The sequence below is a fragment of the Mobula hypostoma genome, chromosome 27 (genome assembly GCF_963921235.1).
Source record: "Mobula hypostoma chromosome 27, sMobHyp1.1, whole genome shotgun sequence".
Lineage (NCBI taxonomy): Eukaryota > Metazoa > Chordata > Chondrichthyes > Myliobatiformes > Myliobatidae > Mobula > Mobula hypostoma.
Window position 1 is genome coordinate 20,631,472 of NC_086123.1, and position 27,789 is coordinate 20,659,260.

General features: G+C 38.8%; 1 protein-coding gene across 1 annotated transcript; it reads left to right on the top strand.

The window, feature by feature from the left end:
- The first annotated feature begins 1,921 nt into the window (after positions 1-1,921).
- LOC134338413 (cell cycle checkpoint control protein RAD9A-like) lies at positions 1,922-27,789 on the top strand. Its single transcript, XM_063034217.1, has 10 exons — positions 1,922-2,029; positions 2,889-3,041; positions 3,994-4,108; positions 7,875-7,974; positions 9,619-9,725; positions 9,845-9,951; positions 18,956-19,020; positions 20,332-20,457; positions 22,661-22,916; positions 27,024-27,789. The coding sequence occupies exons 1-10, from the start codon at positions 1,922-1,924 to the stop codon at positions 27,186-27,188; spliced, it is 1,302 nt and encodes a 433-aa protein (XP_062890287.1). The 3' UTR covers positions 27,189-27,789.

Genomic DNA, 27,789 nt, shown 5'->3' on the forward strand with positions numbered 1-27,789 from the left:
TTCTTTCTGTGCAGACTGTTGCAGAATGATCTGTTGATTCCCTCTATCTCGGATTCTGCCAGGCAATCCTTTACTCGAGAGCTGGAATGAATCGGTTCACTGTATTCAACGTGCTGCTTATTTTGTCAATTATGTTGGCTGGAAATGGTTTTGTACGTAGGAGATATTTCCATCCCTAATGATATGGTGGGATCGCAGGTATGTACTCCAGACAATGTCTTCCCATTCACACCACAGAATTCCAACACTACTTCAGGAGACTTTAGCATTCAATACTGCACAAGTTGAGTGTGGAATTAAACATTTGGTTAATTTTCTGAGGCAAAAGATAAAAACAGTTATGATTAATGCCATAAGGCTTATCTTCAAAACAGTTCCCACAGTCAACTACCTCCCTTGATCCCCAGTCTCATTCTTTATTTGTTCAGAGGATCATCTGATCTTTTCACTGCTAAATCAAAGCACATTAAATGACATATCAAAGGCACACTGCACAATCAATACTTCCCCAGCTGTAGCATTTACCTTTGATGTGTCTTTAGTTCTGCCTACAATCTTAGCAGTATAATTTAGGCGCAACATATTTGAAGTAGCCGGAAATTGATAATGCCCATTTTTATTCTCTGTACTGAGAGCGTGGGTAGATAATTTTTGAAATACTTCAGTTGGCAGTTAAAAAAAAACAAATTGAAGTTTATGCCCCAACTTCAAAAATAGAGAAAAAAACACGTCAAAGAGCGTAAAAATTACAAATGTCGATTTATTGCACATCTGGTATTGGAAATGGACCAAAAGCCAGCTGTTACATTGAGGGAAATTGGATTTAATAACGTGTGAATGAAATAACACTACAAAATGCAGACACGTCGTGTACCTGGTTGTTCATCCTTCGTGAATTTATTTTAATTCCTTACAACATGTTTGATAAACTGGTACCTAACTGACTAGTCTAATGGCGGAAAGCAACCCGCGGAGGGAGGGGTGTACAGGAATACTGTCGTTTCATTCCGCGTGGAGTTAGGGTAGGGGTGGGTTTTGGAGTGGATTGTCGCAAGCCCTGAGGGCCTGGGCCAGCTGATGAGCCCGCTGACCGGCGACATGTCGAACCTGGCCTCACTCTGTGGAGAAGTCGAGTCGACGCTCGAAGCCCGTGCCCGGGCGGATGGCGCGAAACTCTGAGCGTCCATCACGCCCGTCCTCTCCATGAACAGTATCCCGGGACCAGGGAAAATGCTCATGTGCTGCGTAGAGAAAATACAACTCCTCATTTAAGATTATTATTTCAAAACCATTTTACTGTCTCACTTGTTAAAATCAAGCGTGATTTGCGTTAGTGACGGGTGAAACCAGATAAGGATATTACCATGAAATGCATCATTCCCGCAAACAACCTGAGAGGTAGTTTCTAAACATTCACTATTTTTTTTTGTTAATGTAACAGATATCTATGTTTTAACGGCATATTTAGTCAGTTTACCCTTATTCAAATAAATAAATTGAATAAATGTGGACGGATTGTATTTAATCACAATTTTGTTTTCAGACCCTTTCATTCTCTAAACTTCTGTACCAGTCATTTTTTGAATATAGCGTAGGCTTTTTAGCTTTCTAGATGTTTGATCAGAATTGTCAGAAGTATGGTTTTCATTATCATCATTAAAGGTAAAATCTTAAGATTTTTTCCTCATCTCTCTGTGTTGTTTTTGTTTGACGTCTGATGTAATAGAAATAAAACTAAACTTTCAATAGCTTAAATGATTTCTTTTAATCCTATAAATTAATCATCCAGGTGGTGGGCAAAATAATCTGGTTTTCAGGTCAGCTGTAATTGCTGTAATTAATCATGCTATATTATGTGATTTTGTTTCATAATGCTACATATGAGTATGTTAAGCAGTGAAGGAAAATGAAATGTTAATTAATGTTTAATCATGAAAAATGCTATCTGTACTTTGCAGCATTTGGAAAAGCAATCCATGCCCTTTCCCGAATTGGCGATGAATTATGCTTTGATCCTTTGCAAAACGGTGTAAGTTGTAGAAATTAACAATATGTTTATGAGCCTTAACTTTTAGGAAGTGTTAAAATTGGATAAAAACATACTCTTTCTTTCAGAATGTTCTGATTTTAATCTTTTCATATATGTAGTGGTCTCTTAATTATTGCATTGTGGGGTGGGTGCAATGGATGACAGATTGGCTAAACTTTCTCCTGCTGGTTCAACTTAATAGGTAGAGGAATTGGGACCAGAATTGACCCAAGTAAATAAATCGTATTAAAAATTTTACTTCAATAGTCATGCAGGTTAGGAGGGAAATTAAATAAACCATTTTCTTGTTCCCCTTTCACCATCATGGAGCATTTTAAAATCTTTTGAGCAACAATCAGCTAGACTGCTTGCCTGAGGACTTTGGTGATGATATATTATATGATATTTTCTTTAGTGTAGGGCAGGAATTTGAACAAAGGCGTTTTTAAATTTCTTTGCTGCTTGTTGGCATGTTCAGTACTTCGTCAAAGTACTTTCATAACTTAAATATCTTCAAGGTATAGTGGCTCAGCCATAATATCAGCTGTTTTATGACTCTGATTGGAAAACACTATTTATATTAAACTATTCCAAAGGGGGTTGGCACTGAATTTCATTATGGCTCAGGACCTTCAAAAGAGAAACAAAGATTAAATTACATTTAAAGAAGAGAAAAGAAAATTGATAAGGGATCACTTCCTTAATTTTGAAAAATGGCAAACTCCTTTAAAATTTTAGACCCCGAACATGAATCTTTTTAAGTAAAGTAATTGTTTTTCCTATTTAATAGGTCAAAGAGCTTTGAATATTCAGTTGTATTCTAGAATAGTTAATCATTATTGTTTTTTTTTCCCCACAGCTTGCACTGAGATCAGTTAATTCTTCTGCATCAGCATATGCTTGTTTTTTATTCTCCCCCCTCTTCTTCCTGCATTATAGTCAGGATAACAAGCAGCAGCAAGATTGCACTGAAGCTGAGGTTGTACCCCTCAACTGTAAACTAGCAGTTAAGGTACAGTTTGTGTTTTCACAGCCTACAGGTTAAAATGGTTGACAGAGACACCTAAATAGTATTTTTATTTAAACAAGATTTAAAGAAGATGACAACTAAATAATATTTTTATTGAAATAGAATTTAAGTGCATTTCTTAATACACTGTGCAAAATTTGTTCAGTGGAAAGATATGTCGGTACAACATTATGTTAATATTGTTTCTTTGGTGTTAGCTGGAAGGCAGAAAATCTGAGATGTTAATGTTAGACCAAATGCATGGTCTTTATTCAGTTTATAAGAATTCTATTGGCTTGAATACAGTAATGGAAATCACAATATGCCCGCTCTTGTGGTGAAATATGGAATTGCCTAAGTTGGAAAATAAACTTCTTAATCTTTATTGTCCTTTATTTAGAAGGCAGCAGACTGATCATCTTGGTGTCACTGATGTCTAAATTCAAACCATATTCAGCAAGAATACAGTTTACACTTGTTACTGAACGTTTTCATTTCCTCGGTAACTTACCACAAAGTAATATCCCATAAAATGTGGCTTTGCAATCCTCTGTATTCCACTGATAATGCACTATTTATGTTTTGCTCTCATTGCTTGACATAATTTAGTAAAGTGTGAGCAAATGTGAAAATGCAGAAGTCTTCAAATACAATTTTTAAAATAATCATTGAATTCTTACAAGCCTGATTCTATTGGGCAAAAGCATTATTTAAGAGTAAATTTCTTGCCCATATTTTGCTCCCTTTTAAGAGCAGCTTGAAAATGATTTTGTATATGTTCTTACCAGTGTCTTGTTATAGTTTTCAAATCATACTAATGATTTGATAGGAACCTGTATTTGTAATCTACCTTTCAAATGACACACATCCAGAACGCACGTTACCGAGTTTATTCATTATGATAGATAATTTTATTACTCTTGGCTCTCTGGGCTTTTTTTTCTTTTTTATTTAGTATATTCTTCCTATGTTTCGATGCCTAACTACACTAGAGAGGAGTGTGGAAAAATGCAAGATTTATGTAAATTCAGAGGACTGCCGAATAGTTTTTCAGTTCTGCTGTAAACATGGTAGGAAAATAGTTAATTAATCTGTCTTTAGATTTAATTGTAACTAGTTTTATGATTTTGTAGAGGTAAGGATAGTATTGGTAATTAATACTAGAGTAGATGCAATTTATTATGAAATGTAGAGAGATGTGATGGTCAATTCATACAAAGCAATTTTCCACAGATAAATGATTTAATGAGTAAGATATTTTTAAATACTGTTGGCTGATGTCCAAATATAATGAAAGGAAGACTACTTGTATGGTATGACCTTTTTCACAATCCTGGTTCACCCTGAAGCACCTTGCAGTCATTGAGGTATTTACTTTTTGTGATTGGATATCTGTGACTAGTTGTGTTCTACAGGGTTTAGTGCAGGGACATGTGCTATTTGTAATATCATAAATAAATTGGATTTGGTCGTAGGAGACAAGATCAGTAAGTTCACGAAGATCTGTGGAGTTGTTGATAGTGTGTAAGAGGGTAAATCAGAAATCAAAGGTGCAAAGGAACTTGGGAGTCCTTGTGCAGGATTCCTTAAAATTTAATTTGTATGTTGAGTCAACGGTAAGGAAGGCAAATCCAGTGTCAGCACTCATTCAAAATTCAAATTCAAAGTAAAATTTATTATCAGAGTACATACATGTCACCACATTCAACCCTGAGATTCTTTTTTTTTCTGTGGGTATTCTTTTACCTGCAAATATAAATAAATAGCAATAAATAACAAGAGCATGAAATAACAAGATAAAGAGTCCTTAAAATGAGATCATTGCTCGTGGGAACATCTCAATAGGTGAGTGTAGCTATCCTCTTTTGTTCAAGAGCCTGATGGTTGAGGGGTAGTAACTGTTCTTGAACCTGGTGGTGCAAGTCCTGAGGCACCTGTACCTTCTGCCTGATGGCAGCAGCGAGAGAAAAAGCATGGGCTGGGTGGTGAAGATCTTTGATGATGGATGCTGATCATGTCAAGAGAAATAGAATATAAAAGCAAAGATGTAATGCTGAGGCTTTATAAGTCATTGGTCAGACTGTACTTGGAGTATTGTGAGCAGTTTTGGGCCCCTTATCTAAGAAAGAATGTGATGGCATTGGAGAAGGTCTAGAGGAGGTTCACGTGAATGATCCCAGGAATTAAAGGGTTTGATGGCTCTGGGCCTGTACTCACTGGAGTTTAGAAGAATGAGAGGGGATCTCATTGAAACCTATCGAATATTGAAAGGCTTAGATAGAGTGGATGTGAACAGGATGTTTCCTATAGTGGGGGAGTCTGGGACCAGAGGGCACAACTTCAGAATAGAAGGACTTCCCTTTAGAACAGAAATGATGAGGAATTTCTTTAAGCTGAAGTGGTGAACCTGTGAAATTCATTGCCACAGATGGCTGTGGAGGCCAAGTTGTTGTACATATTTAACGCAGAGGTTTAATGGATTTTTGATTAGTAAGGACGTCAAAGGTTATGGGGAGAAAGGAGAATGGGGTTGAGAGGGATAATAAATCAGCTACGATGAAATGGAGAAGACTTGATGGGCTGAATGGCCTAATTCTGCTCTTGTGTCTTACGATCTTATGTTGGTGAGATGGGCTGAGAAATGGCAGATGGAGGTTAATCCAGATATATGCGAAGTGATGAATTTTGAGAGTACTAGTGAGGGTAGGATGTACATCAAGAATGGTAGTGTGGTAAGGCGTATTGAGGAACAGAGGGATCTTGGTGTACAAATCCAAATATCCTTGGAGATGATAGTGCCAGTGGATTATGTGGCTAAGAAGGTATACGGGATACTGGCCTGCATTAGTCAGAGCACTGAATGCAAGAGCATGGAGGTTATGCTCCAACTCTGTATCTTATTGGTTGAACATTACCTTGGAGTGGAAATCGTCAAAAGTTAACATGATTGAGGTATATACAATTGAAGGGTATAGAGCAAACTGCAGGAAACTATACCCCATATCAGAGAAAACTCGAGGACATAGATTTAGGGTCAGGGTGAAGAGATTTAGAGGGAATCTCTGAATAGGAGAGGAATGGAAAATCACCACCAGCCCTGACAGCCTCCAGTGCACCTGTACCCACAGTCACTGTTGCAGATGTCAGATCAGTCTTACGGGAGAGTCAATCCATGAAAAGCATCTGGCCCAGGTGGAGTTCCTAGTAGGGTCCTTAGACCTTGTGCAGATCAGCTGGTAGGGTATTTGCAAACATTTTTGACTCCTCCCTACTTCAATCTGAGGTTCCCACTTGCTTTAGGAAGACCACTATCATCCCAGTTCCAAAGAGAAGAAAAGGTAATGTTCCTTAATGCCCAGTGGTTCACTGCCCAGTTCCATCATGAAGAGCTCTGAGAGGCTGACCATGGCCTACAGTAGCCCCAGCCTCTCAGAAAGCCTTGGCCCACTGCAGTTCACCTACTGACAAAACAGGTCCATGGCAGTCACCATCACCCAGGCCCTATGCTCATCTCTGGAACAACTGGATAGTAAAGACACCTATATCAGACTACTATGTATTGACCACAGCTCCACCTGTAATACCATAATTCCAAGAAAATTAATCTCCAGACTACTATTAGATAGGAGCTGCTGACTCACAATGGGAGGTAACTTCCATCTTATTGTAGTAATACTGCCCCATTCATTAGATAAAAACTGTACAACCAGAATCTAAGTATCAAGTAATTGATGCACTTTATTTCTGGTAAGAAATAAGCTGTGAAAACTTATAAGGCAATTTATTCTTGTAAAATACTTTATTAAACAATGTAACATCCATTAGTACTTTAAAATCATCTGAACTATCCATTGGATTTGGGGCATTCTAATTCAGTACCATTAAATCAGTGTTCATGTTAATCGCCCCCTCATTGAAAGTATTAAATTCTGAGAAATCAGTTTACGACTGTGTTCAGGAATGGAATCCTTGTGAAGAATATCTGCACTTTGCATACACTGCCTGAAGCAGTTTTGCTAGTCAAAGGAGGCAATTGGGTGGGTTTAATACCAGTGGATCCCCACTGGTTGGCATAGGCGTGATGGGCCAAATGGCCTGTTCCCATGCTTTATGACTTTATAAATCTATTGAAGAAATGTAGGTACTGTCACAATACAGGGAATGCACAGCATGCCAGATGAACAGCAATGTGAAAAGACTGTTTAATCTATTTTACTGAAGTTAATTAAGAGATAAAAGATTTGCCAGCACTGGGGATATCTATGCTCTTATAAGCAATGCCATTTTAAAAATTCCCCAACAGGGGCATGACTAAACAGTTTAGCTAAAAGAATAGTACCTCACAACCCTCTCGATAATTCATTGGAGTATTTTCTAAAATTTGTGCTCCCAGTCTTCAGAATGGGAATTCAGCTGACAGTTTTCTGATTTGAAGATGGAAGTGTTGCCAATGAGCTATGGGTGGTCAAGAAAGCATGAGAACTCAGTTTAGCATCTTATATGAAAACTGGCACTGTGATCAGGGAGCATTTACTTATTAATACTTAGAAACATCAGCCTAGATTATGTACGGGTCTCCAAAGTGATGCATGAGGTCATGACGACACTTCCAAGGGTACTTCATTTGCCGTGAAATGTTAAGGAGTATTCTGAGCTTGTGAAAGCTACACTTGGTAATTGCGCATTTTATTTCTGTTAGATTCTAGAGATAAAATTACGCGTCTCTGTTGCATAATCCGTGAGAAGATGTCAGTCTGTCAAATGATATCTTGAACTTTTTATTTTACTTTTTCACTGGATCTTGTTCCAAATAACTTTCTATGTTGCTGCTTGCAGGAATTATTAAAGCTCACCATTTGGCATTTCAGGAATGTGAGTCCCTTCAGGCTGTGTTTTCGACGCACTTAAGCCCAAATATAGTGCGATGTCATGCAAGGTAGGAACTACTGTACCTTCCAGCTGGAATAAACTTGTGGGTGAAGGAGAACATTATTATTATCAAGGAAATTTAAGATGAATAGCAACAGACTTCATGTGGTATTTTAGTAGTTCTGTAAGTTGGGAAGTTGACAGACAAAAATATTAGCTGAAGCATTCCAACATCCCTAAAGGATCTGGCACACAAACACTGAGATAATTATTTCTTTATTAACATAATAGCTGTAAATGATAAGATGTTTTATCAATGCTTCAAAACAGAAACAGACCCTAGACTGAAACACTACTGGAAGAACAACAGATGAAATTAAATTGGTAAATTGATTTATGTTGTCACATGCACTGAGGTAGCCAGCTGCTGGTGTAGTGGCATCAGCACCGGACTTGGAGGTGAGTGGTCCCAAGTTTGAATCCGTCTGGCTCCTTGCACGCTTTCCATCCGTGCTGGGTTGAGCGTTGAGCTAGCAACTTGGCCTTGTGAAAAACAGTCAGATGCTATGGAGAAGGCAAAAAATGCTGCTGATGCACCACAAGGCGTGAGAAGGAACAACAATCTGCTGAGGTATAGTGACTTCTGTTTCCCCATCCCCACAGGTGATTTCATCACAACAGTGCAGCGAGATAGCACAAGAGAAAGAACGCAGAATAAAGTGTTATTGTTACAGAGAAAGTGCAGCTGTAAACAATAAGGTGCAAGGTCATAAAGAGGAATGTTGAGTCCATCTTATTCATATAAAACGGGGTTTAGAAACTGTCCTTGAACCTGGCAGTATGTGCTTTCAGACTTTTGTATCTTCTGAGGGGAGAGAAGTGAGAATGCCGGTGTGGGTCAGATCTTTGATTAAGTTGGCTGCGTTACCGAGGAAGTGAGAAGTGCAGATAGAGTCCGTGGGGGGAGAGGCTGGTTTCTGTGATGTGCTGAGTTGTGTCGACAACTCTGTAGTTTCTTGCATTCACGGGCAGCACAGCTGCCACACCAAGCTATGATACATTAGATAGTATGCTTTTATGGTGCATTGATAAAAATGGGTGAGGACCAAAAGGGACATGCCATTTTTTTTTTAGCCTCTTGAAGAAGTAGAGGAGCTAGTTACCTTTCTTGGCTGTGCCATCTACATGATTGGCCAGCATAGGCTGTTGATGATGCTTACTCCTAGGAACTTGAAGCTCTCAGCCCTCTTGACCGCAGCACCGTTGACACAATGAGTAGTGTGTGTACCAGAAGTCAGTGACCAACTCTTTTGTTTACTTTAAGGGAAAGGCTGTGGCCATGACACACGTCACTAGCCTCTCTATCTCCATCCTGTACTCTGACTCATCATTATTGAGATACGGCTCATTATGGTGGTGTAATCTGCAAGCTTGTAGATGGTGTTGGTCACACTGTCATGAGCGTAGAGGGAGTAAAGTAGGGGGCTGAGGACGCAGCATTGTGGCACACCAACGTTGAGAATAATCGTGGCGGAGGTTTTGCTGCCTATCCTTATGGGTTGCAGTCTGTTGGTCAGGAAACCAGGGATCCAGCTGCAAGGGGAAGCGTTGAGTCCCATTCTAGGAGTTTGGAGATGAGTTTGCTTGGAATTATAGTATTGAAAGGAGAAAACCTTAAAACAAAGTAATTCATGTAATTTAACTTTTAAAGGCTTCTCTCTGACATAGCCGTTCATTTTCCAATGTCTCAAGAAGAAATTACTTTGACCGTAACTCCTTTGAAAGTGTTGTTCAAGAGCTATGTAGATGAAGACAAAGGTAAGTTAATTTCAATCATTACTGTAATTCAAAGGAAATAGAGTTCAAATATCAGCTAGGGGAGATAATTCTCTTTTTAAATTCTGTCCTCACGTTGACTTTTTCTTGTTAATATATAGATTTCTCAAAAATAATGCAAACTGAAGTGAGCTTAAAACCCAGTGAGTTTGAATATCTGCAGGTTGGAGTTGACGCTGAGATAACATTCTGCTTGAAGGAGCTTAGGGTATGGAAAATTATTTTATTGTAGTACATTGATATTTCTGAATTTAGTGTTACAAAATCACATATTGTAAAATTCAATGCAGTAGAGCCAAAATATAGACCAGCGTTCTGTATATCTGAATCACAGATTGCTTTTAATTAGAATATATATGGAAGGATTAGATACATTAAGAATACATATGTCGAGGAATTTTGTAAAAGACAGTTTTATTTTTTCCTTAAAACAAAGACCTTCTAATTCTATTCTCTTGTTACTTGCTTTCTGCAACACTTGCTCTCATTATCCCTGAGCTTCAGGTCTCTACTGCTGAGACAGACAGACTGGCATTCATACTCTTTAGACAAACAAGCTTCCTAAGTGTAGAACTAGAATAATGGCAGCGTGTCCAAACATGCATGATGCCCAAGGGACAATTGTGAACTGAAATGGGAAAGTGAAACTATGATTACACCACAATGCTTTATGTAAATAATTAGTATGTCACTACAGAAGTTTACGACATATTTAAAAATAATTCATAATTTTTACAATAATGACAATTTTAATTCATGGAAATTATGAATTATTTTTATGTACAAAGGTAAACAGCTCTCTTACACCACCATCATTTGCTCATTGCTCACCAGTTTAAAAAATACATCGGATAGCATAGATAATACATAGCCTTTTGTGGTTTCCTACTGATAATGGATAACCTCACTTGTTCCTACATTATACACGATCTCCCATTTACATACGCAAACACGAGGAAATCTGCAGATGCTGGAATTTCAAGCAACACACATAAAAGTTGCTGGTGAATGCAGCAGGCCAGGCAGCATCTCTAGGAAGAGGTGCAGTCGACGTTTCGGGCCGAGACCCTTCGTCAGGACTGCAGTTGATGTTGACAAAATGTCAACTGTACCTCTTCCTGGAGATGCTGCCTGGCCTGCTGCGTTCACCAGCAACTTTTATGTGTGTTGCCCCTATTTACATAGTTCGTCTATATCCATTTTTGCACCTTCAATGCCATTTATACTGTCAGTTAGCTTCATGTCATCAGCAAGCTTGGGAATGTTACATTTGATCTCAGCCAAACTGTTGATAAAGATTGTTAAGCTAAAGCGCAAATTGCCATGGTAGCTTACTCAAAACAGCCTACCAGTCTGCGAAGGACCTTTTTATTTCTACCTTGTTTTCTATCAGTTTGCTGCTTCCATATTTCTTTATTATTCCCTTTGTGCGACAACCTTGTGTGGAAATCTTATTCACCAACCTTATTTTCAACAGGATTTTCATGAGGTCCTTAAAGAACCCAAAAACTCAGTCACATTTCTTTCATAAATCCATGTTAACTCTGTTCAATTTTATCATTTTCTAATTGTCTTAACTTTACATTATCTGTGATAGATTTTAGCATTTTTCAGCTACTAAAACCAGGCTAACAAAGCTCAGGGTGTTTGTACTCTCTCTGTATTAAATAGATTTGCTAATCTACAATATACACCATTCCAAAACCTATAGAATTTTGGAATATGGTAACTGGAGCATTCACTTTTTCTATTACTGTCACCTACAAGACTGAAATACAGATATTTTTGTTCTTTAGATTTATCATTTTTCACACACTCCAATTAGAATTTTCTTTGCTAATACTAATTCCCTTTACTTCCTCATTTGCATTAGACCTTTGGCTTTCCAGTATTTATGTGAAAATGTTTTTGTAAGCTACAGTGAAACAAAATACAAAATATTTAAAAACGAGGAAATCTGCAGATGCTGGACATCCGAGCAACACACACAAAATGGTGGAGGAACTCAGCAGGTAGCATCTATGAAAAGGTGTGCAGTTGATGTTTTAGGTACTCTTTTCCGTAGATGCTGCCTAGCCTGCTGAGTTGCTCCAGCATTTTGTGTGTGCTGATACAAAGTACTTAATTCCTTTGCCGGTTTTGTATTCCCCATTTTAAATTCTGCTGCCACTGTCCTTTACAGTCCAACATTTGTTTTTACTAGCCTTTTTGCCTTTATTTACTGAGAAAACTTACAGTCTGCCTTATGTTTCTCATTAGTTTACTCTTGTATTCAAGTGTGATTGGACTGGTTTTCTTGTTTGTTTATCTTCCTTAAAGGAACCCAGTTTGTCCTGGCAAAATCCAGTCTGGGATTTGGCAAGGGCATTATCAAAGAGAATGTACCACTTGATAGCACAGTATCGATAATTTCTATTATTTTGCATGTGATTGAGGGGAGACTGAGTGTTAACTATTGGGATAGGAATTGACCTTTTTAATGAACAAGAATGTATTTGGACATTTTTCAACAGTATACAGTACTGTGCAAAACTCTTAGGCACCCTGGCTATATATATGTGCTTAAGACTTTTGCACATATTTGTCAATGTTGAGCGGAGAGTGAGTTTGTAAATCTAGCAGGAGCAAAGCATGTTGGGAATAGTGAGGGTAGAATTTCGCGGGAGGGGTGTGGGACAGTTGGCAGAGGAAGAGCACTGGGGCGGGGATTGGTGTGGGTGCAGACACACCCAGTCCTGAGACACCAGGCAGGGTCATTTGATTCCAAACAATTAGTTCATTGATCATAATAGAATGTCTCTCTAGTGCATCTCGCTCCCTTCTCTCCCTTCCCCTTTTCCCAACCACGGTTTCCCTCTCCATGCCCCCTTCCCACTCTCAGTCCACCATAGAGACCCATTTCAGAATCAGCTTTATCATCACTCACATATGTCATGAATTTTTTTCTGGCAGCAGTACAGTGCAATATATAAAATTACTCCAGCACTGTTCAAAAGTCTCAGGCACATATATATAGCCAGGGTGCCTAAGTAGCATGGCTAATGGCACAACTTATTTTGGAGTACAAGTCTTTAGCGATGCATACAAGATCTTGTCTGTAGTCCAGGAATCAATTACCAGCTCTTTTGTTTTGCTGATGTTGAGGGAAAGATTGTTGTCTTGACACAGTTTCAGAAGATTTTCTATCTCTTGTCATCATTTAAGATTTGGCCCACTATAGTGGTATCACTTCCGAACTTGTAGATGGAGTTAGAACAGAATCTGGCCACACTGTCACAAGTATTAAAACTTTGAGATGTATTGTGTACCGCATAATTTTTACTGTCAAGTATAACCAACAGCACTCTTAGATTTACGCTCAAAGATATTGATCGTAAAATGCCATATTAAAATGTGTATTGAAAGAAAAATGTCACATCTTGGGTACCCTGAGGCAATTGTTTTGATTGTATAGCATTGTATGTTGAATGCTTTATTTATTAATGCACTAGATAAAACAGATAATGACACTGTACTGTCAAGTGGTAAGAAAAATAACATGGTTTCTTGGGATCCTGAAATGGAAAAATATCAGGATATCTCCTTTTTAGCAAGGTAGCGTTGAACAAAAGAGAAAAATAACAACTTGAATGTTTAGTTGGAAGAATTGGCGTGTGCATCCAGGCTATTTTATTCAATTTCCAAAAGTGCTGCAGGTGATTTATTTGTAAGTTACTTGCTCAGATGGAATTCAGAGTGGATGACACATAATGATTCAGAATGTGGCAGAATTTGAAAATCCAGAGATAGCAAGCTACGTAATGATATCAGCCTGTGCTGAAAATGGGATTGAAAAGGATGCTAATTATTGCTGACTGCATGAAGCTGCTTGCTGATGTCTGTGGAGCAGCTCCCTGAGGAGATTGGTCTGAAATAGAGTGTTTCTGTGAGGCATTGTGAATAAGGTTAAAATTAAGCTTTGTATTACAAGGTAGGAGACTTTTTGATTTTTTGCTAGTATACTTTATACTGACATTACGGCTTTCTTTTAATTATGTAGTTTTTGTCATTTTAATTAATACCCACAGGAGTAAAGTAACAAATGTGTTAAAGCTCCTTTTTTAATTATCCTACTTTGCATATTTCCAACCAAACCCTGGTATTTAAATCAATATTTGTCATTTAGAATTGAATTAATGCAAGCTATTTTAAGCTTCCACTCCATCTAAAGGAGTGACTGGTATGGAAATGTTATGGTGGCACCTTAGATATCTTTTTGATGCCTAAGGCCCTCTTAAGTTAATTTGAGTAGGCCTTTCAATTAATATTGTATAAAAGAAATTGCTTTCTTAGTCATGTTAGCTATGCGACAGTTCTATGGGTGAAAATGTCTTGTTAATGAGATAGGTCAGAGGAGAACGGCCAGACTGATCCAAGATGACAGGAAGGTGACAATAACTCAAATAGCCACCTGTTACAATAGTGGTGTGCAGAAGAGCATCACTGAATACATAATGTGTAGAACCTTGAAGTGGATGGGGTTCAGCAGCAGAAGACCACAACAGGTTCCACTCCCGTACCTGATGAAGTGACCACTGAGAGTATTTGACTTGACTTTTGTTAGTCTGAGCTTTTGTGAAAAGAATGGCAACATATTTACAAATTCTAAAAATTTTGGAGCATAAAGTCACAAATTTCAAAGCTGAACAGAGTTCTGTTCTTTCGACTTTTTTATTCATCTTGTGCTTCTTTTGACATATCATTTATGTGGAGGAGCTGCCTTTATTTGTGACTGGCTTTCTTCATTAAAAAGAGCCAAAGTTTCCTATTTTGGAAAAGGCTTGTAGATTTCACTCTAGTGAAAACACGTTATTAGCAAAAAATGCAACATGATGGATAGCATTCTTCTAATGGGCTTGATAATTTTTGACTGGCGTGTAGTCAGTTATATTGTAAAACAAGTAATTTATACATGTTAGAACTGTGTAATTAAAAATGTGAGATAATTGTTTTAAAGTTAGCGAGTGGGCTGGAAGATGTTACTGAACTTCCTCAGCTGGGGATAAATTGGAGAGGCAGGATTTAATACATCAGCAGAGCTGCCACAGTAGTGGCCGTATCAGTAGTCTCAGTCGATGACAGATCCTTACTGCGGAATTCGACGGGAACCCGGCGACCTCTGTCATCAACAAAAACAACAGGAATTCTGCAGATGCTGGAAATTCAAGCAACATACATCAAAGTTGCTGGTGAACGCAGCAGGCCAAGCAGCATCTATAGGAAGAGGCGCAGTCGACGTTTCAGGCCGAGACCCTTCGTCAGGACTAACTGAAGGAAGAGTGAGTAAGGGATTTGAAAGCTGGAGGGGGAGGGGGAGATGCAAAATGATAGGAGAAGACAGGAGGGGGAGGGATAGAGCCGAGAGCTGGACAGGTGATAGGCAACCCCTTTTGCCTATCACCTGTCCAGCTCTCGGCTCTATCCCTCCCCCTCCTGTCTTCTCCTATCATTTTGCATCTCCCCCTCCCCCTCCAGCTTTCAAATCCCTTACTCACTCTTCCTTCAGTTAGTCCTGACGAAGGGTCTCGGCCTGAAACGTCGGCTGCGCCTCTTCCTATAGATGCTGCTTGGCCTGCTGCGTTCACCAGCAACTTTGACCTCTGTCATCATCTGTTACTCCCTGCACAACTGCAGCGAGGAGAAGGAGGTGGAGGCCTTTGACAGTAAACTTCACAAAGCTGTCACTTCAATACTGGCACATAACTTCCTGGCTGTGCTCGGCAACTTTAATGCCCGGGTCGGACTGGAAGATGTTCCATACTCATACCAAGACTTTATCAACAGAAGTGGACAATATCTAGTTGATTTCATCCAGGAACACAGTCTCATTGCCGCCAACACACAATTCAAGAAGCGAGCTGGTAAACTGTGGACATATGAAAACCGAGCCTCCATCCACAGGAAACAGCTTGATTACGTCCTCGTAAGAACAAAATGGCATAATTGTGTGATCAACACAGAAGCCTACAGCACCTTCAACTCGGTCAGTTCTGATCACAGAGTAGTGTCAATGCAAGTGAGACTGAGCCTGCGGCAACCCAAAGCCACAGGTCCCAAGGAGAAGATTGACTGGAAGGCATTCTCCTCACAACCTGTTCTTCAAGCTCAGTACACAGTGGAGGTGAGAAATCGCTTCGGCCCACTGGAAAGGGGGGAGGAAGAGACTGCCACCGACCGCTATCAACAGCTCATAGACGTACACACAGATGCAACAAAGAGTTTGCCTACTGTGAAACGAATCAAGAACAGTCGGATCACGAAACATCCTGACGTCGTCTCAGCAAGAGGTGTGGTCAATGCTTGTCATGCCGAACATAGAAGGAGCGAAACAGAAGAGCTAAGAGACAAGTTCAAGACAGCAAAGAAGAATCTCTTTGCCACCTACAACCAACTGAAGGAAGAGGAACTAGCTGAGAGGATTAGAGAGATAAAAAGCTGCTAATGAAGACATGCAGCATGGAGAAGCATGGCGCCTAGTCAATGAGATCAGTAGACGGAAGAAGTCCCCATTAGGTCAAATAAGTGGTAAAACAGCAGAGGACCGTGTCCTGACATGGTTTACCCACTTGAAGAACTTGTTGGGAAGTCCTCCAACGATCACGGAAGAAGAAGAGGATATACCCACAATACTAACGCAAGTCGACATCGATGACGGCCCATTCACCATTGAGGAACTGAAGAAGGCCAAATATGCACTCAAACAGGGCAGGAGCGCTGGACCAGATGGGATACCGCCGGATGTCCTGAAGAACTGCGACCTGGACGACATCTTGCTGGACAAATGTAATACGGCACTGATGAAAGGCGACAAACCAGAACAGTGGTCACACTCAAACATTATCTCAGTCCCCAAGTCTGGATCCCTTACAAAGACAGATAACTACCACGGTATCAGCTTGACCTGCATCTTAGCAAAGCTATACAATCGGATGATCTTGAACAGGATTCACACCGCCATTGACCCTAAGCTAAGATTCAATCAGAATGGTTTTTGGCAGAAGTGCACAACAGTAATGCAAATACTTGCTCTCCGTAGGATCATCGAGGAAGTCAAGAAGAACAACCGACCAGCTGTGCTTACCTACATCGATTTCCACAAAGCTTTTGACTCCATTCACCGAGGTAAAATGCTGAAGATCCTGAAAGCTTATGGAGTGCCAGACCATCTACTGAGAACAATAGAGTCCAGCTATACCAAAACCATGGCGAAAGTTGTATCACCAGACGGAGAAACAGCAGTGTTCGAGCTCCTAGCTGGTGTGCTGCAAGGAGACACTCTGGCACCCTACATCTTTATAATCATCCTTGATTACGCTCTGCATCAAGCTACCAAAGATCATGAGAAGCTTGGTTTTACCATAAAACCAGGGCGACCCAAAAGGGTCAGACCAGTTACACTCACAGATCTCGATTTTGCAGATGACATAGTCCTGCTCTCTGACCAGATGGAGGAAGCACAGCAGCTACTGACAAAAGTGGAAATAGAATGCAATAAAGTTAGACTTCACCTAAATGCTAAAAAGACACAGTACATGGCGTTTAACTGCGACAAAGGTACTCTCAAGACCGTAGACAATGATACCATTAAGAAATGGTACCATTAAGACTACAAGTACCTTGGGTCAAGAATGAAAAGTTCAGAGAAGGACATAAAGATATGGAAAGCGCTGCCCTGGAGGGCTATGAGCGACATGAAGGAAATCTGGAAGTCGAATCTGACCAGAGGGCTTAAAAAGAGGATTTTCATAGCAGTCTTATAGTCCATTCTCACGTACGGATGCGAGACGTGGACACTCACCAAGACGATGCAAATGCCTCTAGATGGTTGCTATACACGAATCCTCCGGATGGCTCTTGATGTGAGTTGGCAACAGCACATGACGAACGTTGAGCTCTGTAACAACCTACCGATGCTCCCCACTAAAATTGAGGTGAGAAGACTGCAACTAGCGGGGCACTGTCTATGCCACCCTGAGCTACCTGCCAGCCTAGTCATCATCTGGGAGCCCAATCACGGGAGGATGAACCCTGGGCGCCCTCCAAAGACTATGGTCAACATGCTCCTAGAAGACAGCAGCGCGGCTAATGTAGATGAACTGAACACACTGATGAGGAAGAGGGAGAAGTGGAGAGTCCGTCATCGTGCCCGATGCCGGCCCCCTAAGCCTGAGTCGACGTAGTAGTAGTAGTAGTAGAGCTGCCACAAAGGATGCTGACTTTAAATGGCCATTTAATTTCCGTTTGTGTTTACAGCTCTTATACAGTGTTGTTGCAAAGTTTGCTCTTTGAACAAAGCAAAACATGCTTCATTAATATTTCCATTTTATGTCCTATCAAGACCATTTAAATTAATAGCTACACACTTACTATTACATTTATATTCATTTCTGTTTTTATACTACTTCTGTCTTGAAAGGATTTACAGGAATCTACGTATTGTAAAAAACATTTTACAATCATGAATGCCATGCAAATTGTAATGTGGTTTACCATTTTATTAAAATTTTCATATTCTTTTATCTCATTTCTACAGGCCTACATAATAAATATGCACTAAATTTAAAGATGTAAAGTTTGTGTTGCAATAAATTATGGCTTTAGAGATAATTTGCTAATTTTGATAGTAACTTGTCCGTTCAGCTCTTTTAGTCCCCCAGAGATGTTAACTCTTATTCGCCTCCAGTACCTTACACAATTATGCGTCATTCATACATTCTTATATACGTGCAAAAATGGGTCAGGATATTTGACTGGAGAATCAGCCATGGTCAATACCTTGCATAAGTCTTAATGTTCTACGGCAGCTTTCAACATAGATATTATGACTTCAAAATGTCCTCTTCATCAGTTGATCTTCTACCATAACAAAAAAATTGACAAGTAATTGGTTTATTTCACCAAAAGTATTTACATTACTGCATTATACATATTAATCCAGCAGTTTTATTTTGAAATAGATTTTCAATTGCCAAAATTTTAATTGGTCATCCAATGTTTACTAATGCATGGTTGGGAGCTGAGAAATGTAGTCTCTAAAATTGAAAAAATTACATTTATCTTGGTTTAAAATGTTCTGTTATATTGTTTTGCATTGCACTGCTAAGAAAAGCACATTATTTTAAAGGTCTGTGCTATTATATTTCGCTACAGATAGTTTTTTTTTGTATTTTAAGGGTCTTCTGGCATTTGCAGAATCAATGAGCCTTTCCATTTCAGCCCATTTTGGAACAGCTGGGAAGTGAGTTTATTTTCTACCAACAACTTTATAGTAACAAAACCAGCAATATTTGTGCTTATTTGTAGGTGCTATAAGTTGTGATTATCGTAGGCTGTGCTTGCTGTATAACAATATGCGTATTTCCATTTATATAGCATATTTCTCTAAAAATTATCCTGAAGTTTCTCACAGAAAGGAGGAGCTACAAAAACAGATGACTAAAAACTCATCTAAAAAGATGAATTTCAAAACAGGTTGATTGAATTGTTGATGTGGATGCATTGATGCAGGTGAAAGGAGGGGGTGGTTGGAAGTTTAGAAATACAGTAGATGGCACAGAGGTAGACCATTTTGTTTATCATGCCATTCTGGCTAAAAAGAAAATTTATTTAGACCAATCTGTCTGTGGTCGTTGATGTCATAGTACTTCAGCACACATCCAGATATTCTGCAGTCACGATGTAGACTTTTGCTTCCTCCCCCATTTCAGACAGTGAATTCTGTATTACCGCTACTATTTGTTGGAAAAAAAACTAATCCTTGAGCCTGATATCTCTAAATGGAAAAATGTCTTCCCAGTTCACATAGTCTAGTCTTTGTACAATTTTATGCAACACAGTTAAATCTCCCTCAAGGCTTCTTCGTTTCAAAGGAACAAGTTAGTCTTTCCTCGTATCTGAAATTCTCTAAGCTTAGCAAAATTCATGTATTGTGGCTAGAGCGTACATAGTACCTTAAACTGTGGTCTAATGAGCATTTTAGTTTTTGCATAATCATGGAAAGTAACATATTCTATAGCTTTCTGAACCACCTTTTCTGCAAGTTCTGAAGTAACCTGCAACCTGCACAAAACTGTTCGAGACCTGTTGTATACCTTGCCATTTCCATAAACTTCAGATTAAACTCCATTTGCCCCTTTCTTGCTTACATAACCAATCCATTGATATCTTGATTATCTTATACAGCAGAGGTTCCCAACTATATGTCATGGACCAATACCATTAAACAGGGGGTCCATGGACCCCAGGTTGGGAATCCCTATTATAGAGCAATTATAGAAGTATCAATACTTGATCAGAGCAAGTACCTGATATCTGGAATCCTTGCCACAAAATAAGCAAATCTGATTTTATGTATCTTTTGAAACATTAAGACTTCTTAAGCCAATCTCTGTTCATAAGGACAGTTTGTTCAAAAAAGATAATCTTTCTACTAATTACATAATATTGAGATATTATTTTCTAAATGATTTGCATCTAAACTCAAGTCAGGAGATATTGCAAAGCTTCATATTCATGAAATTGTAGTCTTTTCATCTATTTGATTTTACAGGCCAATTGGATTTATCATTGATAACATGATGCTCGAAGCTATTTTCGTTCTGGCTACGGTAATTGACATAGGAACTCAGTCATCATCACAGCATAATCAGAACTCAAAAACCTTTGTCAATACGAGGTACAGCTTTGTAGACATACTTTTGGATGTTAAAAATATAGAATGTAGAACAGCACAGGAACAGGCCATTCTGCCCACAATGTTGAGCTGAACCAGCTAAAAGCAAATCAAAAACACCCAAACACTAATCTTACACCATTGTCCATATCCCTCCATCCTCCTTACATCCATGTGCCTATCCAAATGTTTCTTAAAAACCTCTAATGCATTTGCCTCCGCCACCATACCAGGCAGCGTATTCCGGGCATCCATGACTCTTGAGTAAAGAACTTAGCCCTCACATGCCCCTTGAACCCACACCCTCTCACCTTCAATGCATGTGCTGTGGTATTAGACATTTCAACCCTGGGAAACAGATACTCTCTGTCCACTCTATCTAAAGCCTCTCATAATCTTATAAACCTCCATCAGATTTCCCCTCAGTCTCTGGCGCTCCAGAGAAAATAATCCAAGTTTATTCAGCCTCTCATGATAGCATATGCCCTGTAAACTAGGCAGCATCCTGGTTATATTATACAGTTCACAAATATCCTCTGAGATGCTACATTCTCTAACTAATATTCTCACAATATGATCCTTCTGTTTCACTGATACATGCACCTTTGATTATCATAAATTGGCAACTATCTGAAGTGATTTAATTGAACTCCATTAACTAAGTATTAGTTATTTAAACGAAATATTTAGCCTTTGGTACAACACAGGTGCTCTTTATAACAAATGTTTAATGGAGTGGAGAGGGGGTGGTATTGTGAAGCAAGACTTGTGGATCCTTGCTATAACCATATTTTTCTTGTGCATCTTGCAGGTAACAATAATCTTATTTCATGCATGAAATATCTTTCACTTTGTTCTTTCACTTTAGGATACAAGCTTTTTATGTTGATCCTTCTTCACTACTTAACGTGAGGTTTTCAGTCTCCCTGTTACAAACAGCTAATCATGTTGAACTTATGATAAAATTCCAGACAACCATAAGCACTGAATTCCTATGTGCATGCGAAATGGTGTGATTTTTCAAGTTTGCCATCAGTATATTTGGAACTAAATTTCTCTTGTGTTCCACTGCCCACAACTTCCCATTCATCACTTTTTAACAGGTTTTTAAGCTAAAGATGTACAATTCTTATTGTTTGGTTATTTCAGTGCAACAGCACTCAGCCACTTGGCAATGCTTACTTTATTTCAATTTTTAAAAGAGTAATAGCTGAAGTTATGGAATCATACCGGATTTACAACAGGAGGAGAGGTGTTATCTGTTGCCAATCCAAAATGCTCTTCTGCTAATCCCAGCCGTAAGCACTTGACCTGTAGGCCTGCAGTTTATATCTCAAGCACACAGTGTATGCACTGTGTATGTTTACAGTTTATGCCAACGATCTATATAGACTATAAATTCCAGACTCTTACACTCTCTGAGTGAAAATGCATTTGATCTTTAAAGTCTTCTTACAGTTTCTATAAACCTATGGAGCATGGTTTTTAATCCTTGTGCTAATGGAAATAGATCCTTTCTATTTTCTCAATTTAGGGCTGTTGTTTTTGCAATTACCTCAATTAATTTACCCTTAAGCCTCCTGTTCTAAAGAAAGCAAATTCAAATTTCCTTAATTAATTGATTACAATTTTCAGTGCAAAATACTCCTAAATTTCCTGTGCCATGTCCAGTGCAATCACATCCTCCCTGTATCAGACTGTATGCAATACTCAAGCTGTGGTCTAACTAGTGTTGTACATAGTTCAAATATTACCTTCTCAGCCTTACCTTTTAAAGGTAGGTTTCCAAAATGCTTTTCTGACTAGATCACTGAACCATTCCTGAGTATACCAAGGTCCACACCACTCAATATCCTCAATGAATGTGTATTTCCAACATTTTTGAATCAGAAATAATTTTTACTGTATTTTTTCATTACTGTGGAATGGTGAAAATCAAATTTTAAAAATCAAATATTTGTGATTAAAAATATAATTTGCAAAATTGATTCAATGAAAATTGGATGTCTCTTAGTTTTTAGGAAACTGATACCTGTAACTGGATTCAGACCGGTGAATAAACTTTTAAGATTTGTGAACATGTAAGCCCAGTTCTTTTTAAGTTTGCTGCTGGATCTCATATTTAAGTTCTTTGATATTATACACCTGTGTATTAATATAAATAATTTTAACTACTAGGATCTTACTAACATTCATCTACCAGCAGTGTTAATCTGACAGACATTCAGATTGAAGATGTGAATAAATTGATTACTGAAGAAATCAATGCACCAGCTATAACCATGGGAACCACTTTACAAAAAGATGCTCAGTGCCAAATTCAGGATGGAGAAGATAACTGTAGGAGCCCTAAATTAACTGGAGAGCTGAAACAAAATGTCAAAATATTCTCTGTATGTAACAGTTGTTCAGAGGATGGAGTTGAAAGTGAAATGCTGCCTGGAACACCACCAAATAAAAAGGTAGAGTATTGATTTATAGAATATGAAATGCTTTAGTTGAAATAAATTTACTTTGAATTATAAATTGTAAAATATTGCACTTCAGACAATTTAAAATTATACTGTTGATCATCCCTACAACTGGCTTAATTTAGTTTTCCTAATGACCTATGCTTACCTTTTCCCATGTTTTAGTCCTCTAAAAACTTTTTTTTCAACCTGAAAGTAGCTGTTTTTCAACAGGTTCTGAATCTAGAAAAGCTAGCACAGAAAATATTCCATTCTAGTTATTGGGCTGGAATACCCATCAATGTTCAGCAGTTTCCAATCTCCAGCACTGCTTTTCCCCCAGTTAGGAAAAAAAAGTATTCTACTCTAAGCCATAAGTAAGATTAGCTGTCAGTACCCTAGCATATCTTGGCCAAGAGCCAAATATTTCATTAAACCCAAATGGTAAGGCTTACTTATGTTTATATAAATAAAAACAATCAACAGGAATTTTATTTCTTTTCCTTTTCCTGTCGTATTTCCTGGCTAGATCTTCTGAATTTCACCTTTGGATCCTCTGTTAAGTGACTTGTTCCTGTTTATTATTTCTCCACTAGCTCCCTTTCCAGTATTTTTCTGCCTTTTGTGTTACAGATGCTAAATTATACCTTATGGCCTACATTTTTTATTAGAAACATCATGATATACATGATGATCAACACTAAATTAAGAACATTTTATGATTTAGAAAAGACTGATTGCTACTGTTCTGACGCTTATCAATTAACTCCTTCAGGATCAGCGTCCTTCAAGGGTGGAAATCTGCCATCCTTACCTAGTTTTGCCTTTTGCCACTATAGACCCAGAGCAACATTAATTCTTAACAATTAATTCTGAAATGGCCTAAGATTCACTGAACTTTACTTTCCTTTTGCAATTTCACCTTGGTTCTATTTCACCAAGTTTCTGACTTCCATAATCTGTAATTGTTGATTATGCAGATATATTCACAATGTACTTGAAAGAAAGACAGCTCATGGAATATTTCCTTACAATTGGAGTTGGTTTATTATTGTTACATGTACCAAAGTTTCAGTGAAAAGCTTGTCCTGCATACTGTTCATACAGATCATTTACATAAAACAATGCAGAATAAAGTATCACACACAAAAAAATGCTGGTGAACACAGGACTAACCAAAGGGTCCCGGCCCAAAATGTTGACTGTACTTCTTCTTATAGATGCTGCCTGGCCTGCTGCGTTCACCAGCATTTTTTGTGTGTGTTGCTTGAATTTCCAGCATCTGCAGAATGAAGTATAATAGCTACAAATAAAGTGCAGTGCAGATTAAACAATAAGCTATGAATTCATAACACAGTAGATTGTGAGGTCAAGAGTCTATTACTACGTAATGGACTCTTGTAGGGACCATTTCACAGTATTATAACAATATGTGTAGCTGTCCTTGAGTCTACTGGGTCATGCTTACATGCATTTTGTACTTTTTGCCCGGTAGAAGAGAGAATGTACAGGGTGGGTGGGATATTTGATTATTCTGGCTGCTTTACTGAGGCAACAAGAAGTTTAGACAGTCCACGGAGGGGAGGCTGGTTTCCGTGATGTGCTGAGCGGTGTCCACAACTCTCTGCAGTTTGTTAAGGTCACGTGCAGAGCAGTTGCTATACCAAGCCATAATGCACCCAGACAATACTTTCTGTGGCTATTGGTAATGTTCACTTCTAAGAACTTGAAGCTCTCAACCACAGCACCATTGAGGAGGATGGGAGAATGTGCACCACCCCCTTCCTGAAGTCAGTGACCATCTCTTTGGTTTTGCTGACATTGAGGGAAAGTTTGTTGTCTTAACCCTATGCTATTAAGCTGTTTATCTCCCTCCTATACTCAAGTCATCATCAGGACCATAAGATACAAGAACTCGATCAGGCCATTTGGCTCACTGAGTTTATGCTGCCATTCCATCATTTCTCTCTTAGCTCCAAATTCCTGCCTTCTGTCCGAACCCTTCGTGCCCAGACTAATCAAGAATCTATCAATCTGTGCCTTAAATATACCCAATGACTTGACCTCCACAGCTGCCTGTAGCAACAAATACCACAGATTCACCACACTCTAGCTAAAAAAAACTCCTCTTCATCTCTGTTCGAAATGGACATCCCTCTATTCCGAGGTTGTGTCCTCAGGTCCTAGCCTCCCCCACCAAAAGAAACATCCTCTCCACATCCACTCTATTGAGGCCTTTCAACATTCAATAGGTTTCAATGAGATTCCAACCCCCACCCCCCCCCATCCTTCTGAATTCCAGTGAGTCAAGGCCTAGAGCCATCAAATGCTCCTTGTATAAGCCTTTCAATCCCAGAATCCCGGAATCATTTTTGTGAACTTCCTTTGAACCCTCTCAAATGTCAGCACATCCTTTCTTAGATAAGGGGCCCAGACTGCTCACAATACTCCAAGTGAGGCCTCACCAATGGTTTCTAAGGCCTCAACATTATATCCTTGCTTTTATATTCTAGTCCTCTTGAAATGAATTTTATCATTTGCCTTCCTCACTACTGACTCAACTAGCAAATTAACCTTTGGTGAATCCTGCACAAGGACTCCAAAGTCTCCTTGCACCTTAGATTTTTGAATTTTCTCTCCACTTAGAAAGTAGTCTACACTTTTCTTTCTTTCACCAAAGTGCACTTTCCGGCCATCTTCTTTGCCCATTCTCCTAATTCTGTCTAGGTCCTTCTGTAACCTCTCTGCTTCCTCAACACTACCTGCCTCTCCACCTCTTTGTATCGTCTGCAAACTTGGCCACACGGCCATCAATTGCATCATCCAAATCATTGATATAATGTAAAAAGCAGTCACTGGTAGTCAACCAGAAAAGGCTCCCTGTATTCCCACTCTTTGCCTCCTGCTGATTAGCCAATGCTCTATTGATGGTAGTGTCTTTCCTGTAATACCCTGTGCTCTTACCTTGTTAAGCAGCCTCTTGTGATTGTCAAAGGCCTTCTGACAATCCATGTACATATCCACTGGTTCTCCTATGTCTATATTGCTTATTACTTTCAACAGATTAGTTAGACAAGATTTTCCCTTCAGGAAATCATGCTGATTATGGTCTATTTTATCATTTGCCTCCAAGCACCCCAAAACCACATCCTTAACAATCAACGCCAACATCTTGCCAACCACTGAGTCAGACTAACTGGCCTGTAACTTCCTTTCTTCTGCCTTCTTGAAGAATGGGGGGACATTTGCAATTTTCCAGTCATCCAGAACCATGCCAGAATCTTATTGATTCTTGAAAGATCATTACTAATGCCTCGCCAATCTCCTCAGCTACCTCTTTCAGAAATCTGGCTGCAGACCATCTGGTCCAGGTGATATATCTATCTTCAGACCTTTCAGTTTCTCACTCACCTCCCCAGTAAGAGCAACTTTACTCTCTTCTGCCTCCTGACACTTCCAAACTTACAGTGTACTGCTAGTATCTTCCACAGTGAAGACAGTTGCAACATACTGATTCAGTTTATCCACCATTTCCTTGTTCTCCCTTTACTACCTCTCCAGCATAGTTTTCCAGCGGTCCAGTATCTCATCTCATCTCTTTTACTCTTTATATATCTGCAGAAACGTGGTATTCTCTTTAATAATGTCTAGCTTATCTTCATATCCATCTTTAGTTGCCTTGCTGGTTTTTAAAAAGCTTTCCAATCTTCTAACCCCACTAATTTTTTGCTCTATTATATGCCCTCTCTTTGGCTTTGACAGCACAGTGGCATCATCCTGCCTTTAGAATACTACTTATTTGGGATGTACCCATCCTGCACCTTCCAAATTCCTCCCAGAAACTCCAGCCATTGCTGCTGTGCCATCATCCCTACTACTGTCCCCTTCTAATCAATTTTGGCCAGCTGCCATATTGTGCCTCTGTAATTCCTTTTATTACACTGTAATCTGACTTTAGCCTCTCCTTCTCAAGTTGCAAGGTGAATATCATATTCTGAGATACAGTCCACCACCGTGGTATCATATGCAAACTTGTAGGTGGAGTTAATGGAGATATTACTTTAAAGACTCACTTGATTTGTATGTATTAATCATATTTGTATTCTTTCCAAAAAAAAGTTGTGTACACTATTCTTCAACGACGTGCTGTCTAAATATCAGAAGAACAATCATCAATCTTTAGCGTGCCTAGCAAATGACAGTGAAGAGGAGGAGGTCAAGGAAGGAAAATGCAGGCAAAATTCTAAGAATTCAGGAACGGCAGCCTTGGCAATGTCTTGCTAAAGGGTTTCTGGATCTCGAAAGCCCAGGGGCAGCAAAGCATCTAAAGCAAAAATCTTGTAGTGCTTTATTGCAGTTCCAACTATAAGATACAGACTTTGCTGTTCAATGAGTTATAAAGGACAGAAAGCAATTCAATTATCATATTCTAAAGCATCACAGCATTAACAATAGCAAGTTCAATGCCACAAGTTATCAGTTGATTACATTAATCCTTTATAGGGTTAACAGTACAAAATATCCGAGTGTGGATTCTTACCAGCCTGCAGATACCATTTTAAATGCCAAGTTCAAATTTCTTTAAAAAATTTGAAATGGCAATCAAATTTAAATGTTAACTTATTGCAAATTAAATTCCTTGATCCATACTTAGACTAACAAGAAACCTGGAAAAAATTTCTATGCAATTGCTTTCATGACTTCAACTTTCTATTTAGTGACATTTCAGTAAACTTTCTATTTTGGAAGATAGCTAATGTAGAACCTTAAACTGCCTTTTGCAGACTAAAGAAATAAACAAGACTTATTAAGAATAGTTTAACTTATAGTAAATCTTTGAAGCTCAATATGTGATTTTTTTTTGTACACTTTTTCCATGTCTGTG

Coding starts and splice junctions, on each gene's coding strand:
- LOC134338413 (XM_063034217.1), top strand. CDS start 1,922: ATGTTTAATCATGAAAAATGCTATCTGTACTTTGCAGCATTTGGAAAA. Junction 7,975..9,618: donor ATAGTGCGATGTCATGCAAG/GTAGGAACTACT, acceptor TAACTTTTAAAG/GCTTCTCTCTGACATAGCCG. Junction 20,458..22,660: donor AAAACCTTTGTCAATACGAG/GTACAGCTTTGT, acceptor ATCTACCAGCAG/TGTTAATCTGACAGACATTC.